The 17,081-nt window shown below is 47.9% G+C and overlaps 1 protein-coding gene across 1 annotated transcript; it reads left to right on the plus strand.

Annotated features, from left to right (window-relative positions):
• Positions 1-3,238: 3,238 nt before the first annotated feature.
• Positions 3,239-10,177, plus strand: ASB16 (ankyrin repeat and SOCS box containing 16). Its single transcript, XM_090291122.1, has 5 exons — positions 3,239-3,661; positions 5,172-5,439; positions 8,304-8,796; positions 9,123-9,236; positions 9,740-10,177. Exons 1-5 carry the CDS (start codon positions 3,361-3,363, stop codon positions 9,923-9,925), a joined length of 1,362 nt encoding a protein of 453 aa, XP_090147248.1. The 5' UTR covers positions 3,239-3,360; the 3' UTR covers positions 9,926-10,177.
• Positions 10,178-17,081: the final 6,904 nt, after the last annotated feature.

Below are 17,081 nucleotides of genomic sequence, written 5' to 3' on the forward strand. Positions count from 1 at the left end.
TTGTTTCCAAGCAACTCTTGGTCACTGTAGCTTCTCTACACCACCTTTCAGACCAGAGTTAGACAAGGGGCATGGGTGGGGTGTGAAAGGTCTAATAGTACCAAGTTGGCAACTTTGTTTTCCTTTTCTGGAATGAAGGGAACAAAGGAAGATTCTCTCTACTCATGGATGAGGGGGTGTGGGTTAAAGACCCCAGTTAGGCCACCAGCCTCCCCTCCTTCTGCCGGTCTTCACTAAGCAGCTGTGAGTCAGGGACTTCTCATAGGTTTGGTACTGTTCTGGGCGAAGATGTTAGCCTCCCTTTTCCCAAAGAGAGATGATCCCACGGGTCCATCTCAAGGCTGAGGTGAAGAAGCGCTTTAGGAACTCCATGCTCAGCTAGCTGCTCGTTGCAGTGGAGCCCTGTTCTAGAAGGCTTTTCTGTTCTAAGCCCAGGAGCAAGAATAGCGCTGATTCACCAGCACTCTTAAGCTTCGCACTCTCATTTGGTCTTCCTGCCTGAGCAGACCATGCACTTCTCTTCTACCTGCTGCGAACTCCCCAGCTCTGCCTTTGTAGCTTAGACCTGGGTCATGTGTTCTTCCTGCTTTCAAACCACCCTGTTCCCCTGGCTTGCAGTGCCTTTTCCCACTCAACCCCCCTTGATCCCTGGTCTCTGCTGCTCACAGTCCTGACTGATTTCCTATCTCTTTTGGTGTACTTCATTGCCCCACAAGTTCTGGCTCCAAAAGTCAGGCTGGGTATCCAATGACATGGCACTGCTCCTGCCAGTAGAACTGGCTCCCTGTGGGCTTATGTGTGGGTTGAAGTAAAGGCCTCAAGAAGTTAACACTAAGGATGGTTTTTCTGCCCTCAGGAAGTTACGGCTAAGGACAGAAGACAGAGCACATGGTGTATCTGGGGACTGAGCTGTAGTCAGAGCACCTTCAGGCCTGTGTGACAAAAGGTTACACAGAGGCTGGGGAGATCAGCATAGTCATGGCCCTACACACCATGACTATTGTGTGCCTCAGGAGGGAGGGGACGCTCACCCCATCTTGGCCCCTCTTGGCCCCACCCCACCTTGCCAGCTCCCAACCCTGGGAACCCAGCTGTGGGTGCTCAACCAGGCCGTTGGCGGGGCAATTAAAATACTGAATGGGTTCCAACAGGGTTAATCACTGCTGCATTTATAGAGGCGCCTTTCTGAGGACCTCCAAGCCTTCGCTGTGCATGATCTCATTCTTCCTCTGTGATCCCCCACCCTGGAATACCACCAAGAAGCTGGGGCCAGAGTTGGTGAACAGCAGGGTAAGGGCAGTGCCGGAAACAGCCCAGGCTGCTGCCACCCACTTGGGCAGGCAGATGAGTGTTTGCCTTGGCAGAGAACAGAGCCCTCAGTCAATGCACTACACATAAGAGGTGAGCCTGCTATGCACCAAGTGCCCCTAAACACCACGTCAAGACCTACTGTGTGCCAGGCCCTGCTGGGACCAGAAATCTAACTGAATAAATTTGGAGCCTCCTCTGTAGCCCACATCCGGCACAGCAGACTGTCATCTACAGTATACTGGGACAGGTGCTTTACGAAGTGCATGCATTGGGAGTGATGGGAACCAGAAGAGTGGGGGACCTGGGGCTGCTGTAGGGATGTCTTCCAGAGCAGGTGACCTTTGAGGTGGACTTTGAGGAATGAGTCAGAAGAAAATTCCAAGCAGAGGGAATGTCAGGGAAGGGTGAGGAGCCACGATGAGAATGCTATGTGACGTGAGACCAAACCACAAAATTGGGGCTTAGTTGGAGAGGGGAAGTGTCTGAAGTCAGCAGAAATTTTCAAGTTGGGACTTAATCATTTTAGTTAGATCATTCCATTTAGGCAGTGAAGCAGATGGGTTGTGGCCAGAGGAAGGACACCAGGTAGGAGGCTAGGCTGGTCCAAGTTAAAAATGTAGAGGTGGTGACTGAAAATGTGAGCATAGGAGCTGGAACTTGTTTGTGTGAGGGGTCCAGGGAGAGGAAGAGTCAGAGATAACTGAGCAAGGGTCCAGGCAGAGGAAGAGTCAAGAGATAACTGAGCAAGGGCTGCTACAGAGCCAGGAGGGGACAAAGTACAGGGGCAGAGGAGCCAGGAGGAGACAGACCAGCCACTGCAACCAAGGCAGTATGGGGCTGGGCCTGCCCTGAGGGGCCAAGGGGCCAGCCCACCTGCACACTGAGTGATCTTCCAGGTTAGGAGAACTTATGAGGCAGGAGCTGGCATCCCTCCTGCCTCTCCTTCCCTGGCTTGGCAGCCACACCAGCTAATACTATTTCATGGCCTCATTCCTCCCTCTAGAGGCTCCTGGAAGTAGAGCAGCTTCCTCCTGAGTGCATGGGTTTGTGGCTTAAAGGTCTCTGATCCGGAGACCCCAGAGTTACAAGGTCAAGCCCTTAGCCCGTAGGCAGGCACACAAGCCCTTGTTAGGAGTAGGGGTCGGATGGAGGTGGGGGGACTCACTGAAGGTAGTTTCCAGAGACCATGTTATCTTGCTTGGAGAGTGGGGAGAAGCTCACAACTGGCTTCACCCTCACATGGCCACAGCAGCTAGAGCGGAAGTGCACCATCTGTGGAGTGGGGCCAGCTGGGGTCCTGGTCCTGGCTTCATCCCTCACAAGCTGTGACCTTGAGCAAGCTGTTTTACCTGGTTAAGCCTTAGTTCCTCATTGGTAAACAGACATAAGACCACACATCTCAGAGGGGTTCAAGTGTGATATTAGCTTGATTATATACTTTATTATCAAAACCAAGTTTACTGTTTACCTGGGTGAGCCAGAAAGTATGGTCACCAAGTAAAGATGGATATAAAAGTGATTTAAATATTGTTAAACCCTGTGCATACACGTGCAGAGCTGTTGCGGTTACTGCGGATGCTGGGAAGAGCCGTTTGAGCTCTCTCTCCACCAACCCTTCTCTCCAGGGCTGGTCTGCCCTCCAGCCAGCATCAGAGAGGTTGGGGGACTGGCTTTTCCTCCCTGCCCTGTCCATCTTCCTGACTGACTGCTTCCCTCACCTCAACCCAAGGTGCTCGCTCCGGAGAAGTGGGATGATGTAGACCCTGGGGTGCAGGGATGGCCTCATTTGCGGGCCTGCTGCCCTATTGGAGGGCATCAGCAGAGGCAGGGGCTGGCCCTACACCTGTGTGGGGGGTTGGCCCAACACCTTTTCTGCGCCAGGATCAGGACTTTGGACACGTGTTTACCAGAGCGCGCAGAGCCTATTTATAGCCTCAGCTGCTGCTCTCTCTGGATCATGGGTGAGGGGGCAGGGTGGCTCCTCTGAACAAGGGTGGTAACATCAGGCTCTGCCCAGCTGCCAGTGACCAGATCCCTGCACTCCTTCCCATGGCAGAAGAGACCTTCCCCTCTTCCTCTTCCACACTGCGCTCTCTGCGCCTACAGCGAGAGTGGCTGGAGTGGGAGGACCGGCGCCGGGCAGCAGCCTGGCGGTACCAGAGTCAAAGGTGCCCTCCAAGTTCCAGGGCCCGACTCACTAGGCCACGCCACTCTTGCCGAGATCCAGCGGTCCACAATGCCCTGTTCTCTGGCGACCTGCAACAGGTCCAAGCCTTGTTCCAGGATGAAGACGCCGCCAACATGATTGTGGAGACTGTGAGCAACCAGCTGGCCTGGTCACCTGAACAGGGTAGGGAGCAGCAGGTGGGGGCAGAAGAGGAGGGAGAGGGAAGAGGTGGGGGTGGGGAGAGGGGGAACATTCAGCCCCATCCCCTCCCTCCAGAACATAAATTACACCATTTCTTCTCAGTGCCCATTCTAGCTCCCTCCTAAGCAGAAATGAGGCATGGTTAGTGGTTTGTATGTTTTACCAGAATTAAAGTTATATTAACATTATATTAACTACATAGGAACACGATTATAATTCTAATGCAATTTTTCTATAAATATATATCCACACATATGAATATTTTTCTTCCACAGAATTATATCCATATGCTATCTTATAACCTGGTGTTTCTTTTTCCATGTAACATGTCAATAACCATAAGTTGACATAATATTTTATATAGGGGCATAAATTCTACTGTATGGGTATGTCATGATTTATGTAACTAGGCCCCCAAATAGATTGGATAGATTTGGTTCCTTTTTTTAAGACAATTTTAAATAGCAATATGATGAATATCTTTGCATACTTGCCAGCTGATTTCCTTAGGATCTATTCTGACCAGAGGATTTGTCCATGCAAACCAAATACCTCAATTCAGATTGCCCTGTTTAAATGATGAGAGATTGCCTCCAACCCCACCCATGGATTTGGGGATTCAAAATCCTTGGAGAGCATATGTTCTTACAGTCACCACAGGCTCCAAATTCCTGCTTGTCTTCAACTATTAGTGATGTGAGCCTGTCCGAGATAACCTGGCCTCGTCCTGCAGCATGTCCATCATCCCTCAAGTGGCACTTGGCCTTATTTCAATTCTAATAATAAATAAAACATTCTTTACCCAAGAGTTAGAAAACCCAGGCCTTACTTTACCATAATGCAAACAATTTATAGTTGGATATTAGGCATCTATGTTCTTTAAATCTATGTTCTTTAAACAGGTCCTTTGCCATTTCTACAGTTTGGATCCAACACCAGTGCTATGATCATACCCTCTCACCACTCTTCCGTCCCCCTCCCCCACCTCTCATTCTCTCCTTCCAGCCTTCCCCCACTCCCCAGCCTAGCAGTGTCCTAGAACTCCAAACTCATGGCTCCTTCCTCTCTGCTCACTGGCCACGTCCAAGCTCAGCTCCAGGACCTCCTGTTCATATCCCTCCCTTAACCCCAGCACCAGAGCTGCAAGTGAACCAAAAGAGGCAAGAACTCCATCAGCAGCTCAGAGACCCAGAGGATTCCTTAACAGGATTTGCCCTCTTTAGCCGCCCTTTTGGTTTTAAAGAGCAATTAATTTTGTTTCTGTGACACACATACTATGTTTGGTTACAGATTGACAAACCGTTCTAACAGGCTGTTCTGATTTACACTCCCAAATCAGGACTTGAATGAGCCCTTTCCACAGGTATAGCCTGGCACAGAGTGTGTGTACTCAGCCAGGGGTACAGAGGGAAAGCCAACATCAGCTGTTCACCACAGCCTGCCCTGCCTGCGGGGCTCACACCCCGCCTCAAACACTGTCTGCTCTCCACAGGGTTCTGGGTGCTGACCCCCAAGACCAAGCAGACGGTGCCCCTCACTATCACTGCGGCCCGAGGTTATACCAACTGCGCCCGCCACCTCATCCAGCAGGGAGCTGAGCTGGATGCCCGGGTTGGGGGCCGGGCAGCATTGCATGAGGCATGTGCCCAGGCCCAGTCTGACTGTGTGCGGCTGCTGCTGACCTTTGGCGCCAAGGCCAACGTGTTGTCTGAGGAAGGCACCACTCCCTTGCATCTCTGCACAGCCCCTGAGTCCTTGCAGTAGGTGCCCAGGGTTTGGGGAGGGTTTGTGTGTAGTGTGTGTGTTTGTGTGCCTACAGCTCACACGGCCAGGAGAAGGGAGAAGCACCTCATATACTCATGTCCTCACAACAACCTCAGAGACAAAACGGAGGCTCAGAAAGGTTTAGTGATTTGTCCAAGGCTGCATCAGCTAAGCCCAGAAGGCAGAAGCCCTGTTGCTTTTTGGGAAAACCCTGTCTCAACTAGTCTCTTATTTCCTGTGAACCTTCCACAGCCAAACTCCCAGCTGTTCTGAGGTAGGCGTCAGGAAAGATCCAGTCTGGTGTTTCCCAACCTCAGTATGAAGCCCCACACAGCTCTCATGCCCACTTTCTTTTTCTTTTCTCCTCCCACCTTCTTAAGGTAAACAGTTTCTTGGGCCCCCTATATAGTGGTATTTGCACTTTTTTAAAAAAATTTATTTATTTATTTATTATTTTATTTTTAGAGAGAGGGGAAAGGAGAAAGAGGGAGAGAAACATCATTGTGTGATTGCCTCTCACTCGCGCTCCCAACCGGGGACCTGACGTGCAACCTAGTCATGTGCCCTGACTGGGAATTGAACCAGCGACACTTGGCTTGCAGGCCAATGCTCAATCCACTGAGCCACAGCAGCCAGGGCTTGGTATTTGCACTTTTATAAATCAAGTCCACAAACAGGACTGTCCCTGGTAAAGATTCAGTCACTCCTGGGAGACACTCCATAGCCCAAATGCTGGGAACCTCTCCCCTGCTTAAATCTAGATCAGTGATAGAACAGAGTGATCCAAATTTCTCAGCCCTTTCTTTTTTGGTTGTTCTCTTTTTCTGTTACTTATTTTTTATTTTTGTTTTGTTCTGTTTTTCTTTCCCTAGCCCTTTTTTTTTTAAGTATATTTTATTGATTATACTATTACAGTTATCCCAATTGTTTTCCCTTTGCCCCCTTCCCTCCAGCAACACCCCCCTTTAGTTCATTTTCTTGGGTAATGCATGTGAGTTCTCTGGCATCTCCATTTCCTTTAGTACTACTAATATCCCCCTGTCTATTTTGTACCTACCAGTTATGCTTCTTAATCCCTGCACCTTTTCCCCCATTCTTCCCGTTCCCTCTCTCTGTTGATAAGCCTTCATATGATCTCCATATCTATGGTTCTGTTCTTGTTCTCGTTGTTTGCTTGGTTTGTTTTTGTTTTTTAGATTCATTTGTTGATAGTTGTGAGTTTGTTGTTACTTTACTGTTCATAGTTTTGATCTTCTTTTTCTTAAATAAGTTCCTTTAACATTTCATATAGTAAGGGCTTGGTGATGATGAACTCCTTTAGCTTTACCTTGTCTGGGAAGCACTTTATCTGTCCTTCCATTCTAAATGATAGCTTTGCTTGATAGAGTAATCTTGGTTGTAGATCCTTGCTTTTTGTCACTTTGAATACTTCTTGCCAGTCCCTTCTTGTCTGCAAAGTTTTTTTTGAGAAATCAGCTGACAAGTCTTATGGGAATTCCTTTGTAGGTAACTCTTCTGTTCTCTTGCTGCTTTTAAGATTCTCTTTTTATCTTTAGCCTTTGGAATTTTAATTATGATGTGGACATTTGGGGGAAGGATACTTGGCCAGGGTGTTTTTTTGTTGTTGGTTTTTTAAAGATTTTATTTATTCATTTTAGAGAGGGAGGCAGGGAGACAGAGAGGGAGAGAAACATTGATCAGTTGCCTCTCACATGCCCCCCAACTTGGGACCTGGTCCGCAACCCAGGCATTTGCCCTGACTGGAAATCAAACCAGCGACCTTTTGGTTCACAGGCTAGCGCTCAGTTTATTGAGTCACACCAGCCAGGGCTGGTCAGGGTTTTGTTGGAGTTGACAGATCTGCTCCTGAGTTCCACTCATTGGCATTCTGGCTTTTTAATTCTAAATTAGTTAGTTTAGTTTCATCATTAATTTAGTTTGTTGTGTTTGGGTTACCCCATGGTGGTTAAGGATAAATATTTGCCTCTACAGTGTTCTGGCCTATAATTTTTCCAGGAACTTGAAGCAAGTGCTTCCTAAAATCTATTTTTTTATTGTTTGGTTTTGTTTGTTCTCTTTAGAGGAAAGTGGGGCAGGTGGGTCCCCAAGTGCCTTCTTTTGTTGGAGTGGGTGTGGCTTGTCTGAAAGGGTGGTCTTCAATTTTGAAGGCAGGAAAAAAATATTAGGACTTATTTTAACTTTGTTTCATAGTATACACAGTAGTGAATTTTCAATTTTGTGTGTGTATGCTATCAAAATGTTAGGAGACAGCCCTGACTATGGTGGCTTAGTTGGTTGGGCATCATCCTGCAAATCAAGAGGGTGCTGGTCTGATTTCCAGTCAGGGCACATGCCAGGGTTGCAGTTTGGCCCCAGTTGGGGCATTTATGAAAGGCAACCCTTGATTGCTATTTCTCACCCTCTCTTTCTCCCTCCCTTCCCCTCTCTCTAAAAATAAATAAATAAAATCTTTTAAATGTTGAGACAAATGATTCATAACCAGGTCTTGGGGTCCCAGTGGGATTGGAGAGTCAGGTTAGACTCTGGGAGGGACTGTCTGAGGCAGTGAGTACTAATTTCATTATAGCCACTAACTTGCTGTGTGTCCTTGGCTGCACTGTGACCTTTCTGGGCTGAAGTTTTTCAAGTGAAAACTGAAGATGCTCCTGGGCCTTTCGTGGGCCTTTCAGCTCTTCTGTCTGTCATGGGGCTTCTATGAGTCTGACGGTGGACAGCAGGCTCCCCTCCAGGTGCAGGGGATAGGAAGAGAGCTGGTAAGGGATGACAGCAGGCTGAGGGGCTCCCAGGCCAGGCCTTGGTTTGTCAGGATTTAGCATGGCACCTTGTGCCCTGCCCCCAGGTGCGCCAAGCTGCTGTTGGAGGCGGGAGCTACTGTGAACGTGGTTGCAAGGGACAGCGAGATGACTCCCCTGCACGTGGTGGCTGCACGAGGCTTGGAGGAGCACGTGGCTCTCTACTTGGAGCATGGAGCCGATGTGGGCCTGCGCACCAGCCAGGGTGAGACAGCTCTGAACGCGGCTTGCGCTGGGGCGGAGGGCCCAGGCAGCGGTCGGAAGCACCACGCTGCGGCGCGCCAGCTCCTGGAGGCTGGGGCTGATGCCCGGGTGGCCGGGCGCAAGCGCCACACGCCGCTGCACAATGCCTGTGCCAATGGCTGTGGGGCCCTGGCAGAGCTGCTTCTGCACCATGGGGCCTGCGCTGGAGTGCCCAACGCAGCAGGCCACACACCCATGGACTGTGCGCTGCAGGCTGTCCAGGACACTCCTAACTGGGAGCCTGAGGTCCTCTTCACCACGCTACTGGACTATGGGGCCCAGCCAGTGCACCCTGAGGTACGTAGTGAAAGCTTGTGAAAGGAGGCTCCAGATGGGTGGGGGGAGCCTGCCTATGGAATTGACCCACCACAGGGGGAAGAGGAGGGGTCAAGAGTCTGAGAGCCCAACCTATATGACCAGGGGTCTGGCCCCATTTTGGGAAGGACCAGCGAAGGCTATAGGGGAAGGTGTCCAACGGAGAAAAAAAGGGTCCAAGGAAACTAGCTGGGATCAGGAAGTTATGGAGCACCCTTGAAGGTGCGGTAAACTGAGGCATGGAAAATAGACTCATGACCCTGGTTGGGAGAGGCATGGCGCCCCTAAGACCCTCTTTTGATTCCTAGATGCTGAAACACTGTGCCAACTTCCCTCAGGCCCTGGAAGTCCTGCTTAATGCCTACCCTTGTGTCCCATCCTGTGATACTTGGGTGGAGGCAGTACTCCCAGAGCTGTGGCAGGTATGTCCAACCCAGGGGCAGAGATCTATCCTGGACTCTGGGGGAGATGGAAAGGAAGGTTGGGCCCTAGGCCTACCCCTCCAGGGTGGGCTTCCTGGGGGGAGGAGCAGGAGGGCCCTTGGGCTGGAGGACAGTCAGAGGGAAACCCCTGAGTTCTAGGTTCCCCCTAACCCCTACAGCTCAGAACAACCTCTAATTCCACACACCTCTAAAGCCTCTCTCTCTCGCCTGCATCAGAATATTTATCAGGCATCTCAGACTCAGTGGGCACTCTGATTCTCTGGAGTGGCGGTGGGTACAGACATGGCTGAGACAGGGCTTTGCAGTGTGGTCCCAGCTCCCATGACCCCTGCAACGCTTCTCTGGCTCGGAATGAGTCTTTCAGTATGGTTCCAATTTTTACATGTTGCAAAATCCAAGAGCCCTACTACTAAGTGGCCCCCAGTTGGCAGGGCAGAGACAAAGTTATGGGGCCATCTGACCCTGTTCCACTCCTGGCCTAGGAGCATGAAGCCTTCTACAGCTCGGCCCTGAGCATGGTGAACCAGCCGAGGCGGCTGCAGCACCTGGCCCGGCTGGCTGTGCGTACTCAGTTGGGTAACCGCTGCCGACAGGCTGCTGCCCGCCTCCCACTGCCCCAGCTCCTCAGAAACTACCTGCTGCTTCATGTGGAGGGGCACATCCAGTGAGCACCATGTCCTGCTTTCTTCATCCATCGTATCCCGCAACACTAGAGAGCCAGTCGCTGGCCCTTTGGCCACACTCTGCATACCCTCCCGGGCCAGCTTATCTCTCCACTGGCTTCTTGAGCCAACTGCTGACCTCCAACCTGACCTGAGCTTCAGCTCCACTCTCTGATGGGAAGCTCTGCAGACTCAGCCTTCATTCATCTCCTCTTCTTTGCCTAAGTGGATGATGGCTCCTCCATCCATCCAGACCCCAAGCCAGGAGGTGGTGATGTTTGTTGCACCCCCATCCCCTGCCACCTTATATCTGTTCAGCTTCCTGAGGAGTGATAGATTCTGCCTCTAACTGAACTGCCATTTGAAGGGAGGACCTCACAGACTGATCTTGAAACCCATGCTCTTTCCACCCTCCCCCCACAAGATTATTTATTTATTTATTTAGAGAGGGGGAAGGGAGGGAGAAAGAGAGGGAGAGAAACATGGATTGGTCCAACTGGAGAACTGGCCCACAACCCAGGAATGTGCAATGACTGAGACTCGAACTGCTGACCTTTTGGTTTGCAAGCTGCTGCTCAGTCCACTGAGCCACACCAGCCAAGGTATGAAACCCATGCTCTTAAAACCCTTTGTTTCTAGGCATTCCCTCTCCTTGGTATACCCTTCCCATATATATATGGGAATATATATATATTTATTTGTTTATTTATACCCTGGTTGAAGCTGATTTTATCTTCAAGATGGCTCACTAGCACTATCTGACCAACCTTACAGGTAGCCTTCCTTGGTATCATACTTAAGAGCCTGTATCTGCCTCAACGAGGCTGAGACTGGCACTATATTCCTTGAACAGGCATTTCAATGAATGGTTGTTGAGGGAGGAATAAATGCATGATGCCCAGGACCCATTTATAGTTGTGTTGCGCCTCCCTCTGATGCATGGTGTCTTACACAGTGGTCACCACACTTGTGAGATCTGAGGGCCTGTGACAAGAGGACCAGCCACTAGCTGTCCCCTCTTTCTCTCTCACTTCCTCCTCTGGTTCCAGAGTCAAATGTACCACCATTCACTTTTAAGAGGAAGCTTTTCAAGCCAAGCTAGTTTTTGTGTCGCAAATAAATGATTTGTGCACAGTACCAATGTGTGGATATTGTTCAGTTGAAATGTGACTGAGATACCTATCACTCCATGTTTATTTTCCCCACTTTGTCCTTTTCTATGGTTCCCAAGTTTTCTGCACTGAGCAACTGCTACTCTTGTGATAGGAAAAAGGGTAATAAGAACCACACAAGGCCCCTCCCAGCCCCTGAACCTGTAGTACCCACCTCAAGAGGGAACTAAGGAGGGGCTCCCAACAGCCTGCACTCCTGTCCTTTTGCTGAGGGACTCTGGGATCCCAGATGCCATTACCATTTGGAGTCATGCGGTAGAGATGACAGGAGTCCTGGGGTTGGCTTCTGCAGCTGTTGCCAGCCCTCCACCCCCATCTGTGGAGTTGTACCTGCAGAGATTCCCTTTGACCAACACAAAGACAGGCTTTTACCTCTTTATGCAGAGCAGTAACCTCTCCTTTCTGGACATTTTCATTTTCATTTTCATTTCACAGGGTCAAAGGCCAGAGAGAAGAGAGGGGAATTCTCTCTCATCCAGGGCCCAAGCTGGGAGCTTCACTCTGAGAGGAGGATGCTAAGTTGTCTACCCCTCACAGCAGGCTAACCCCACTGAGCTCAGCTTTTTGTTATATTTACAATCACAAGATACCTATTTAAAGAAAACAAAAGATACATATGATTAGGTATATTATTTGGGGATAGGAGAAGATTTTCTAGTATAAAAGCATAAAAGATTAGTAGGTCTGGATACAGAAAAAGTTTAAATTCGGTGTTATAGAAACACCAGATCATTAACACATGTAAAAGGCAAAATATTGAAAAATGTAGTAGAGCTAAAAGATTTTATTCCACCCTGGCTGGTGTGGCTCAGTGAATTGAGCTCTGGCCTGCAAACCGAAAGTTTGCCAGTTCAATTCCCAGTCAGGGCACATGCTTGGGTTGTGGGCCAGGTCCCCACTCAGAGGCATGTGAGAGGCAACCGATTGACATTATCTATGGCACGTTGATGTTTCTCTCCCTTGCTTTCTCCCTCCCTTCCCCTGTCTCTAAAGTAGATAAAATTTTTAAAAAATATAAGATTTCATTCCCTTGATTTGTGAGGGCAGGAATGACATCTTTTTTTGTTGTTGTTGTTTGTTTTTTTTTTTAATTCTCACCTGAAGATGTTTTCATTGATTTTAGAAAGAGAGGAAGTGGGGGAAAAGAGAAACATTGATGTGAGAGAGAAACAGCGATCGGTTGCCTCCTGTACGTGCCCAGACTGGGAACTGAACCTGCAATGTAGGTATGTGCCCTGACTGGGGATCAAACCCGCAACCTTTTGATGCACAGGATGATGCTCCAACCAACTGAGCCACCAGGCCAGGGCAGGAATGACACCTGTTTTATTACCATTGTTGACGGTGCCTCTACAGTGCCTAGCAGAGAGCAGACACTCAAATATCTGAGTGAATGATAATCAACATTGCCAGCAATCTGGGAAGTGCAAATTAAAACAGCAATATGATATTCCACTAGATTAGGGGAAATTTTAAAGACTGATAATAAGCAAGGCCTGTGAGGATATGGAGAAATAAGTTCCTGTACATCCTATTGGTGGGAAAGGAAATTGCTTCTTCTGTGGGCAATTTAACAGTACCCTTAAGCATTGCTCCCCAGTTAGACAAAAGGCTGGCACATAGGGAAATATTCATCCTGGCATTGCCTGCAACAACTTGGCAAGTGGGAGGTGGTACACAAATCCATTCTATGGAATACAATTTAGCCCTTACAAAGGGTAGTACCCTCAGCAGGGAAGAACGAGGAAGGGATTCCAAGTGAACAGTATGTATATTGCCTTGGAAAAATTTTCAAGACTATTGCTAAGGAGAAAAAAGCATGTTGGAATACAATACGTACAGCAAAAACAAAACAAAACAAACTCCATGACTGTAGAGGAATAGGAAAAGTCAAGGAAGGTGGTTCGAACTCAAGAATTTGCCCTCTGGCCAGTGGAGAAGGAGGAACTGTGCCAGTGGGGCTTTTAATGGTCCATATTTGAATTTTTTACAAAGGGGTACCCAGGGATTCTTGTGAAATTTAAAAAAAAAAATTTTTTTTTAATTAAGGGGAAGAAAAGACAAAAGGTCCAAAGAGTTAGTTTACAAACTAGCCGATGAAATATGAAAAATGCAAACTCACTAGCAATCTAATTAATGCAAATTAAAGGAACAGATACTTGTTGTCTATTGCAGTGATTTTTCAACCTTTTTCATCTCATGGCACACATAAACTAATTACTAAAGTTCTGTGGCATACCAGAAAAGTATATATTTTGCCGATCTGACAAAAAAATAGGTATAATTTTTATTCATTCACACCAGACAGCTATTGTTTAAGGAATATTTATCGTATTACACCACTGTAGTCTAATATTATAGACTATATTCATTAAACTGTGCATTAGAGTGGCTTATTTGCTATTCGTTACAAGTTTATATCCTAAACGTCATCGGTCTTATGCCTCCAAGCACCTTGTTTAATAAAACAGATTTACTATAAACATATTTAGTTAAGGCAGCATCCCAGGATTTATAGATACATTCACTGTTCTATAGCCATCTTAACTGCACATAAAGGTATAAAAACACCTAAGTTCAATAGTTTAAGATAAAGAAACATCTCATAAACTACATTATGAACAATGTCCAAGGGAGTTAAGATCCATTAAAATACTGTTAATTATTATTATATTTAAAAGAACTGGTTTTGGGTGGTAATACAGTCCCAACTATAGAATTCTTTCTTTCCTCTGGAGAAAAAAAACCCAACCTCAAAAACCTAAGCCTGAAAGCCCCACTTTCAAAATACCCTTAACTGTATCTTGTCCTTTGTTGTACAAACTCACGAAATACATCCCTTGTCAGGCTCAACTTCCACTTTTTCCAACCCTTCATCCCTGCCACTGAGCATTCCAACTCTGTCTCATCCCTAGCCAATCCTTCCTACTTCCACCTATTTTCCTCACTCAAGAGTTCACCTCTGGCCCTGGCTAGTGTGGCTCAGTGGGTTGAGCACCAGCCTGTGAACCAGAGGCTGGCTGGTTCACAGCCTCGTTGGTTGGACTCCCAGTCAGGGCACATGACTGGGTTGCAAGCCAGGTCCCTGGTATGGGGTGCACAAGAGGCAACCACACAGTGATGTTTCTCTCCCTTTCTTTCTACCTCTCGCCCCCTCTCTCTAAAAATAAATAAAATCTAAAAAAAAAAAAAAAGTTTGTTTCTGGCTAGCAGATGACAGAATTCTATCAAATCCCCAATCTTTTCCTCCCAACTTCTATGAATCCATCCATCATTCATTTACTAAATCTTTATCAAGTACCTGATGCATGCAGCCATTGGGATACTGGAATAATAAAAGAAAAAACACAAGAAAAAGAGACACTTCTGGTTGTAAGGGACAAAAACAAAAACAAAAACTGGTGACTCTCAAACCAGTAGAAAGTAATTAGCAACAAAGGACAAATGTAATTAAATCTCCACGTCAGAGTCAACAGTATTAGCACACTTACAAGTCAGGAGGGGACATTCTGCAACTCAGCACAAATGCCTCAGATCAAAGGGGGTAGATATTCATCACCAAACACAGAGAAATGGGAAAATGTAGCTAGACAACCCAGCAAACAAGTTAGGGAAACTTCAAGGGAGAGTTGGGGACAGACCTATAACCAAATTACCCTTAGTTAGTCACTACCCTCAATTAATTCAGTTAATCGTGTTAGATTGTAACTCCGGATTATCCAGCAAATGGAGAAACAGGGGAGAAGGGAGAAGGTGGGGGGAGGCACTACTCGTGTTAGTGTAAAACCAGTTTGCTTGTCTGCTTCCAGACACACACACACACATATCCCTGATATGGCTGTGTGTCCAGCTCTGCAGACCTGTGAATAAACAATGCCTCGCCTACTGCTTAAGTCCTGTGTCCCAGTGTTTTATTGTGAGCGTTTCTCATATAGTCAAGATGGCGGCATAGGTAAACACAACTTGCCTCCCTGCACAACCACATCAAAATTACAACTAAAATATACAACAACCTGATGGGGGACTCAAATGCTGGAAAATTTTAGTTTCAGGTAACAGCTAATAAGCTTAGTAATCAATGTATGTAAAAAGCCATTGTTTCAGGAACTGGAAGGTTATGATCCACCTTGATTCCAGAGACCACAAGCACTTTCACTTGTGCACCTCAGGAGGAGTGCAAGCAATCAAGACAGTATCTGAGCCATTGTACTCCAGGGTGAGGCGACCAAAGCCCAGGACACAAAGACCACTGCCCAAGGCACAAGGACCACCACCTAGGACACAGATGAAGGAATGCTGCAGCTTTTATCCAATTAACTTTTTCTCTGAATTCCAATCCCCTTACCTATACATTTCTTCTCCTTATAAAAAGGGTTCGTTTTAGGCAAACTAAACAGGCAACGAGAGTGGGAAAAGAACTATAGATACAGGGAACATATTGGGGGGAGGTCAACAGGGAGGGGTAATGGGGAGAGGGAGGGAGATGATATAGGAATTAAGGATCATGGTAGGAGGGAATGGAGTAGACAGGAAGAGGTTGAGAAGAACTGTATGCACAACTAATGGACATGATCTAAAAGGGGGGGACAACTGGAGGGAGGGGGGCCACCGGGTGGAGGGGAGCAGAGGGAAGGGAAATTGGCACAAATGTAATATTACAATCAATAAAACACATTAAAAAAAAAAAGGGTCCGTTTATAATGGAATTGAAGACAGTCTCTCTGTTACGGTACAAACCCAATGTCTTCTCAGATCACCATTTGAATAAAGCACCCGTAAAGATTCGATCCCTGCCTCTGCTTATTGGGTCTGGTAGATGACAGGCAGCACAGACACTGGCTTTTCCGATTTCAAACCATCACTCAGAACTGTCAGAAATCAAGTTGAATGAAAACCTGACAACTATGGAATTAAAGAAACCACATCCTTTCAGACTGGTAGGATGGGCACAGATGTGGAACAGGCTGGTCCCTCACCCACATGTGGTAGATAAAAATTTGGGCTATCTCAGGAGCGAGGTGTCCCAGCCACACACCAGGTTCCCAGCCCAGGGTTCTAGTGCCAGGAAGATAATACCTGGCTGCAAAAACCAGTGGGGACTGCGTTGGCGGAAGAAACTTCTGGAGTCCCAAGCAGTTCCTCTTAAAGAACGCACACATGGACTTAATCATACTCACTCCCTTTGAGCTCCAGTACTGGGGTAGCAGCTTAAAAGGCACCAGAGGCATACAGGGAGAAAGTAAAGTGTCTGGCACCAAGGCAAGATCTAGGGAATAGCCTTCTCCCAGAGAGAAAGAGGGGCCATTGTCCCTTTTCTGAACCCGTCCCTAACAGAGCCACAGAGCCGGCAGGCTGGAGCCATATCTGAGACTCAAGACTCCATCAACCTGCTGAACACTGTTTGCCTCGCCCTAGAGATCCCCAGAGACTGTCCCACTAAACTTACCTGCCCACCCAAGTTCCTTTTCCATAGGAATGGCTGGTCTCACTCATGCTTCCCAACTTCCTAAATCCTCTCAAACAAACAGCAGTTAGCCTCAGTGAGGCTCCAGCCAGCCCCCAGGCACCATACCCCAGGCCTGGCGTGAGTAATAACCAGCCTAGATTCACAGTTTTGCTTCACCTGGGACTCTCCAAGCCCAGCACAAGTAGCAGCCATCTCAGATTGCTTTATAGCTCAGGTAGGGTGGCCCTGGGCAAAACACAGGTGGGGACTGACCTTGGCCAGCACCACTTGGGAAACCCCAGAGCCTGTGCACCCAGACAATTACAGACTACATTGGAGCACCACCACCCTGCCCAGATAATCCTCCATGGAGGGCAGGGGTTGGTGGTGAGTGGTCACAGCCAGTCCTTGCAGCTGACTGGCCTGGGTAAATCCCTCCCATTGACCTGCCAGTAGTAATCAAGGCTCAACTACAAGAGGAGGGTGTACTCAGCCCACATGAAGGGTGCACCTTGAGTACTCAGCTTGGGTGATAGGGAAGGCT

The sequence above is a fragment of the Furipterus horrens genome, unplaced genomic scaffold (assembly GCF_987537825.1).
Source record: "Furipterus horrens unplaced genomic scaffold, mFurHor1.1.pri manual_scaffold_11, whole genome shotgun sequence".
NCBI lineage: Eukaryota > Metazoa > Chordata > Mammalia > Chiroptera > Furipteridae > Furipterus > Furipterus horrens.

Bases quoted from the DNA above. Each gene is read 5' to 3' on its own strand.
- ASB16 (XM_090291122.1), top strand. From the start codon at position 3,361: ATGGCAGAAGAGACCTTCCCCTCTTCCTCTTCCACACTGCGCTCTCTG. The intron at 3,662-5,171 runs GTAGGGAGCAGC...TGCTCTCCACAG, and splicing joins GGCCTGGTCACCTGAACAGG to GGTTCTGGGTGCTGACCCCC. The intron at 5,440-8,303 runs GTAGGTGCCCAG...CCCTGCCCCCAG, and splicing joins ACAGCCCCTGAGTCCTTGCA to GTGCGCCAAGCTGCTGTTGG.